General features: G+C 40.5%; 2 protein-coding genes across 2 annotated transcripts; both read right to left on the bottom strand.

Moving 5' to 3' along the window:
- Positions 1-750: 750 nt before the first annotated feature.
- On the bottom strand, positions 751-1,707 carry LOC100585288 (olfactory receptor 143-like). Its single transcript, XM_003253317.2, has one exon. It carries the CDS (start codon positions 1,681-1,683, stop codon positions 751-753), a length of 933 nt encoding a protein of 310 aa, XP_003253365.1. The 5' UTR covers positions 1,684-1,707.
- Positions 1,708-6,404: 4,697 nt separating this feature from the next.
- LOC100585642 (olfactory receptor 8B3) lies at positions 6,405-7,356 on the bottom strand. The gene has a single exon (XM_003253318.3). It carries the CDS (start codon positions 7,341-7,343, stop codon positions 6,405-6,407), a length of 939 nt encoding a protein of 312 aa, XP_003253366.1. The 5' UTR covers positions 7,344-7,356.
- Positions 7,357-7,980: the final 624 nt, after the last annotated feature.

The following is a 7,980-nucleotide window of genomic DNA, read 5'->3' as shown; positions in this document are numbered from 1 at the left end:
AGCTACTACAATTCAATAGTACAGTTCCGTTAAAACCTATGGAGTGTCTGAACTTGTGAGTTGGCTGAGAGAAAGGCATGGAGGTCATTGTGTTTGCAGACTCTAAGCATCATTTATTTCTTTTTTATTGCCTTTATTACTACCTATAACCTCTAGGACAATATTAAATAGCAGTAGTGAGAGTGGAAATACTTTTCTTGTTTCCACTCTTAGGGGTAATTGCTCATCCTTGCTTAATCTTACTTTATCTCTTCTGACCAAATTGCTCATCTTTACTTTTATTTCTCATGACCAAATTGCTACTACAAGTCCTTCCAACTTACTTCCCTTATATGGCATGTTCCAAATCACTGCTTACTCCCTTATCTACTTGCTGCTTACGCCCTTATTTCCTATGTTCTATTGCTGCTATCTTGCATGTTTTGCTTTTGCTATTGCTTAAGCTAGCCTACGTCCAACAGGTCCCCTTCACCCCCGACTTCCTCTGCTATTCTCCTGCCTCAGTATAGGAAATAAAGCTCAGGCTTGGGCCACCTTGGGACTGAGGATGACTCTTCCGTCCAAGGATAGACCCACACAGTTACATTGCATAGTGAGAGAAGAAAGGCAGAAATCTTGCCAACACGACTTTAGAAAGAAAGATGGAGAGAAGGAAAAAAAGAATAAGAGGAAGCAGATGAGAAGGAGCAGGAAGAGGAAAGGAAGACTCAGCAATTGGAGAAGGGGTTAAGGCAGCACCATTGGCCCCACTCAGTTTGTAATTTTCTTTAGGGTTTTCTTTAGAGCAAGTTTGACATCCTTGTTCCTGAGGCTATAAGTGAGGGGGTTCAGCATGGGTACCACATTCGTGTAAAACACTGAGAGAAACTTCCCCTGACCCATAGACACATCAGATGATAACTTAACATGAGTGAGCGGCCCAAATCCATAGAATAGGCCAACAGTTATTACGTGGGAGCCACAGGTACCGATGGCTTTGAACCAACCCTCAGCTGAGGACATGTGAAGGATATTGAAAAGAACCAAAGCATAAGAGATTAAGATAATGAGGCTTGATACTATAACAACTGTGCCCACAATAACAGACATCACCAGCTCATTGGCATAGGTGCTGCTGCAGGAGAGCTGCAACAGTGGGAAGATGTCACACATGTAATGGTTGATGACGTTGGAGTCACAAAAGATGAGCTTCATCATACACCCTGTATGGACCATGGTGCCAGCAAACCCCATCACATGTGAACCAAACATCAGCAGAGAACAGATCTGAGGGGACATAGTGATCATGTACAGAAGGGGTTTGCAGATGGCCACATAGCGATCATAGGCCATGGCTGTCAGCACATAGCACTCAGAGTTGACAAAAAAGCAGAAGAAAAAGAGCTGAGTCATGCATCCTGGAAAGGAGATGGTGTTCCTCTCTGAAATAAAGCTCATCAGCATTTTGGGGGTAAAGACAAATGAATAACAGAGATCAATGAAGGACAGATTGAAAAGGAAAAAATACATGGGAGTGTGAAGGTGTGAATTCAGGCAAATTAGATTAATTAAACTCAAGTTGCCCACCACGGTGGTCATATAGTTCACCAAGAACAGGAAAAACAGGGGCAATTGGAGCTCAGGCCCGTCTGTTAATCCCAAAAGAATAAACTCTATTACTGAAGAATCATTTTCCACAGCCATTCACTCGCTGGGTGTGATCTGTAGGAACAGGTGTAGAAAACATTAATAATGGACCCTCACTCTTTATCTCCAGAGGGAGAGCTGAATCTACTGGTTTCCAAACCCAGGGATGTCTAAAGACACATAGCAAGGCAGCCAAGGCTTAATACTTTCTATGATGATACCTGAGAATTCCCTTTTCCTGCCTTTCTCCCCCGTCATGTTGCGTGTCTGTCCAGTGAGAATGCTGGTAGACCTCCCAATGTGTCTGCACATTATTCCCTCGCTTCTCCTCAAGCTTCTCTAAGGATTAAAGCTGGAAAAAGCAATGAATTGATGGTATTCCCCCAGAACCTTTGATTTATATAGTTTTGAGTTTGAATGGAAATTATCAAGACAAAGTGATTCAATGCTTACCTTTCTATCCTTGGAGGACTAACTGCTGCAGGACCTTCAGGGTCCTTCCTCCCCGCTGTCCTGAGAGGGTCAAAGTTGCTGATGATGGAGGAGGTAATTGCCAACAGCACAGACCTCCATCTTTGACATGCTAGAAGAGGTATTCTAGGGAATATGCCATAATATCTGTTTGAGAATTTTCCCAGAAGGTTCTCTCCTCTTGCATGCAGGAAAACAACCACCTTATAGGAGCCTCCTAAAGTCAGATGACTCGAATAAAAATCTGTTTCATGTCCCATAGTTCTGGGAAAGTTGATTAGAAGCACAAAAAAAATATTATCTGTTTTATGATTTCCTCCCAAGTTTAATGAGCCCCTTGAGGGTAGATATTACCAAGCCTGTGTTTACAACCTGTGTCACAGATCCAGCAGCGGCTCCTTTGGGAATCAGTGTTCTACTGAGTTCATAATTTCACACAAAGAAGTCCTAATCCCCACTGCAGAAGGGCGAGCGCCTCCCTTTGTAATCATTCCCTGGAGTCTATGCACAATTCTACAGGGGAAATGTCCAGGGCACAGTCACTTGCCACTTCTGCTACCTTCCTACAAGAGCCCGGGATTGTGTTAGTAAAATATTAGATCATAACTTTAACACTATACATGCTTCTGGATTCCACCTCAATAGAGATGTAGCAAAATGGTTGAGGGAATGGGAGCAGGCCCTCAAGTCAGGCTGAGTTTACATCCAGGCTTCTTAACTTTCTCTGAGACCTCAGACAAGTGATAAAACTTCTCTGCCCCTTGTTTATGTATATTTGTATCTATATAACCTATGCATATGTATAAACTAAGGCTAATTTTAAAAAAGCTATCTCATAGCGTTTTATGGGAATTACGTGAGTTAATTCACATAAAGTGTTAGAGATGTGCCTTACACATAAGAACCTGATAGGTGTTGGCACACCCGCCCCTGTTACTCATCCATATGTATGTAAATCAGGATTTATTGATCTTGGTACTTTTTACATTTTGGATAAGTTTAGGTTGTGGGGCTGTCCTGTGTAGCACAGGACTCACGGCACAGCATCCTTGACCTTACCCATTAGATGCCAGTGCTATTCCCCTCACCACACAGACACACCAATCATTAAATCAAAATTTTCTCCATTGTCAGACATCCCCTGGGGAGCAACATTGCCCATATTTGAGAACTGCTGCTCTGTCTGTATAGCCTGGACTTCTGCCGTAACTGTTTTTCGGAAAGTTCTACTTTATGTCTATTTATGTGTCTCAAGTTCAAAGTGCCCCAAATTAAATTCAGTGTTTTCTTAGGCTTCCCAGGGCTGCTCCTTCTCAGGTCATCATTTTATAACTTATTTTTACCACCATCTGGGCATGTAATCCACAAACTAAACGTAAGCACCTCCTTCTCCCTTACTATCTCTTCCAGTCTCCAAGTCCCAGAGAATCCACCTCTTTGAATGATCTGGACTTTGTCTCAATTCCACAGCTTTCACAGTCCCTCTTCATCTCAAATTTGGATTACTCTAACAGTTTTCTAACTTAGACTCCTTAAAAGTGAGAATTTGGATCTTTCAGGCCTATCACCACCACTGAAAACACACACACACCTCTTCCTGCCCCCCAGTACCAATTCCTACCAATAGGACTATAATTATAAATTTGGTTGTAACAATATTCCTATGTTACATTATTAAGCCTATTTTTAAACACTATTCACAAAAAATTCATCAAGTACTATAATTGTTTTTCTTTTTTTCCTATAATTCCATATATTTTTCCTTATTTCTTTATATATTCTTACCCTTTTTTTTTTTTGTAAGTCTCTTCTCAGTACATGCCATCATGGAGATTCAATTTCATTTTTTTTTTATTTATTTACTTTTTAGACAGAGTCTCACTCTGTCACCCAGGCTGGAGTGCAGTGTTGTGATCTCACCACCCTGCCACCTCCACCTCCCAGGTTCAAGTGATCCTCCTGCCTCAGCCTCCCAAGTAGCTGGTATTACAGGTGTGTGCCACCACACCCACCTAATTTTTGTATTTTTAGTAGAGACGAGGTTTCGCCATGTTGGCCAGGCTGATCTTGAACTCCTGACCTGAGGTTATCCACCCACCTCGGCCTCCCAAAGTGCTGGGATTACAGGCGTGAGTCTCTATTCTGTCTCATGGACTTGTTCACCTGACTTTATAACTAAACCAATCTGCCTTGATTGTCACAGCCTTATACTAATTTTTAAAATCAGCTAAAGTAAGTCTTCTTTGTCATTTAGGGTCCCTTAAGTAGGAGATGTCAGGAAATGATAAGACTTGCAACATATATTTTGTTATAAATGCCTATGCAGGATAAAACTGGAGGGAGCAAGAGTCAGCGATGAAGGCCTCAGACCAAGATGAAAGTCACCTACGAAAGGACAAATAAATGGAAAGATAGGGTAGGAAACTCTCAGACCATAGAGCAGTTCTAAAAAGTCTTGGTCAGGAGGATAGGAAGTCTCTAAGCAAATGTTTCCTATCAGGAAAGACATATGTTAGACGGAAATTGCCAGCTCTCTTAAGTCCCACCCACCCTGCTGAGTCATTGGCTGAGGGCATCTCAGAGTAAGAATGGAATCTGCCTAAACACCATGGTGGATCCAAGAAGTGCAGCTATAGACTTTCAGTCAGCCATGCACCCCACCCATGGGTCTCTTGATGGGGAGCTGAGCAGTTCTCTGAGGCTACCACAGTCCACCTCCAAAAATATAAATTAAACCCCAAAGCTGTTCATATTTATAATTGTCATTATTTTTATATGTTATTAATTATTACTTAAAATAATACATTTATTATTGGTGTAACAAGCAAGATACTCCAATTCAGCCAGGCACAGTGGCTCACACCTGTAATCCCAGCACTTTGGGAGGATGAAGCCAGGAGTTAAATATTTTTCTCCAAATATTTAAAAATTAAGGAGGCATGATGGTGTGTGCATGTACTCCCAGCTACACAGGAGGCTGAAGAAGTCCTCTACCTCATGCTATACACAAAAGTTAATCTAAAAATGGACCAAAACCATACAAAAAAAAAAAAGCTTAAACTATAGGCTGATGTAGAAGAACCACTTGAGCCCAGGAGGTGGAAGCTGCAATGAGCTATGATTGAACCACTGCATTCCTGCCTAGGTGACAGAGTGAGATCCTGTCTCAAAAAAAAAAAAAGACAAACAAAACAAAACAAAAAAACTTCAATTCAACAACTATTTCTTGATTTTACAATATATCTGACATTTTAAATATATAAGCAGGAAAAGAATTTGACAAAATAAAGGAATTATGAGAAATAACCTTTATATAAAATGTGTTTCATGTCTTGTTGGTGAGATGATAAAGTTTAAGTAGGCTCACAAAATATTTGTAGAAATATAGTTTATTAACATTAATATACATTTTTTTCATGACAAACCACATTGGATAAGTAACCATTGTATAAAATATTTCTGCTAACTTAATGTGCAGTATTTACCTATAAGGAGTAAAAAAATAACATTTACAGTAGGAACTACTTGCTTTTTTTGAAATTTTCAATGCTGTTTTAGAAAGCAATGAATAAAAGTTTTATAATATAAACAATGGCCCCACTTATTGGAATCCTGAGGTGCACATGTATAATTTCTCTAATCATCCTCTGTTAATGCTGCCATTGGCAATAAAAGATGGAGATAACACATGTTCTCTGCGGTATCAAATGGACTGGAATGATAGAGGTTCTCAGAAGCAAACGGCATGTGGTACAAATTTTGCCATTCTCAAAGGGAACAAGAAAAGTCAGAATAATAAAAGGAAAAATGGTGAGAACATAGAACAAAAGGACAAGATCAAGGGGATCTGATCCTGCTTTAAGCTACCTATCATTTGTAATGGAGACATTTCATCAAATCCAGCTGCCTATATCTGTAACGATGTTGATAAGAATGCTGCTATCACATTTGGCACTTCTGTGTTTAGGTGAGAAAGCCGTGACTTTGACATCTTTATAATTCATGAAATTTACCACATTTGTCCAATTAAGAATAGCCCAGGAGAGAGGAAGGGTATAAAATGATAATGAAAAATATCGGTGCATAGGTTCCTTTTACAAATATGCCATGACCTATTTAGTAAAATTGTTAGAAGTGCCAGAGATGCAAAACCAAAAAAAGAGACAAGATGATCTCATAAGAGAAATGATAAGGCAAGTTTATTAAATCACACATAACACCATCTGTAGAAGCAACAAAATCTCTTCATGGAACACACTAATAAAAATTTAAAGTCCTTCATCGTTTTACATTATTACTGCTTCTAATTAGAATATATTTCTTCTCTGAATTTTAATCAGAGCTTTCCTCAGTGCAACTTTGACATCCTTGTTCCTCAAACTGTAGATGAGGGGATTGAGCATGGGCACCACATTAGTGTAGAAAACAGAAGAAACTTTTCCCTGCTCCATAGATCCAGAAGAATATTTAAGATACATGAATGCCGCTGACCCAAAAAACAGAGACAGAGCAATGACGTGAGAGCTACAAGTACTGAAGGCTTTTGATCTTCCTTGAGTGGATTTGATATGAAGAATGCTAGTGACAATGAAAACATAAGAAATGAGGATGGTAAAACTGGGTACCATGATATTAATACCCACAACAATGAGAACAACCACCTCGTTGACATAGGTGCTGGTGCAGGAAAGCTGGAGGAGGGGGAGTATGTCACACAAGTAATGGTTGATATTAGCACTGCAGAAGGTGAGTCTAAGCATGCACCCGGTGTGGGCTGTGGCTCCAGCCATTCCCATTATGTAAGCAGCAAAAGTTAGCATAGAACAGACCTGATGGGACATGGTGACCTTATACAGCAATGGATTACAGATGGCCATATAGCGATCACAGGCCATTGAGGTCAACATGTAGCATTCAGAGATGACAAAAAAGAGAAAGAAAAACAGCTGAGTCATGCACCCAACATAGGAGATAATATTCTTTTCTGATACAAAGTTCATGAGCATTTTGGGAGTGAAAACAGAGGAGTAACAGAGATCAATGAAGGAGAGATTGAAGAGGAAATAGTACATTGGTGTGTGGAGGTGAGAATTTTGACTGATAAGAGTGATCAACCCAAGATTGCCTACCATGGTGACAACGTAGATCACTAGAAACAGGAAAAAGAGGGGTTGCTGGAACTCTGGATGATCTGTTAATCCAGCAAGAACAAACTCAGTCACTAAGGAGTTGTTTGTAGACACCATTTTTGGTCTTCAAAAATCTGGGAAGACAAAAGAAAATTCCATTAATAGCGAACACAGCTTTCTTCTTACAAACTCTCATTCACGAGGAGGTGACTCAGGCTGTAGGAATTTGAGTGAGTTCCTGTTTGTTTCATGGGGTCTGAATGTACTGAATGTACTGCTACACCCACTCCTCAACATTTCAGTCACTGTCTTTTGTCTGCACAGACTGAATGTGACAAACAATTGCTCCTTTCCTTACTAGAAGACAGAGAGGTGGAGTAGCTGAGGCACAGGCCTACCTACTGTTGAGCTTGGGTTATGTGGATGTATCTCATCTCCCTCACTTCCATCCGGCCCTTCACTTCTTAGTTTCTTTTTTTTTTTTTTTTAAGATGGAGTTTCACACTTGTTGCCCTGGCTGGAGTGCAATGGTGGGATCTCGGCTCACTGCAACCTCTGCCTCCTGGGTTCAAGAGATTCTCCTGTCCAGCCTCCCAAGTAGCTGGGATTACAGGCGCATGTCACGATCCCAACTAATTTTTGTATTTTTAGTAGAGACAGGGTTTCATGATATTGGTCTGGCTCGTCTCGAACTCCTGACCTCAGATGATCCACCCACCTCAGCCTCTCAAAGTACTGGGATTACAAGCATGAA

The sequence above is a fragment of the Nomascus leucogenys genome, chromosome 15 (assembly GCF_006542625.1).
Source record: "Nomascus leucogenys isolate Asia chromosome 15, Asia_NLE_v1, whole genome shotgun sequence".
Taxonomy (NCBI): Eukaryota; Metazoa; Chordata; class Mammalia; order Primates; family Hylobatidae; genus Nomascus; species Nomascus leucogenys.
Note: the sequence above shows the minus strand (reverse complement) of the source record. Positions and strands in the feature narration are given on the sequence as shown.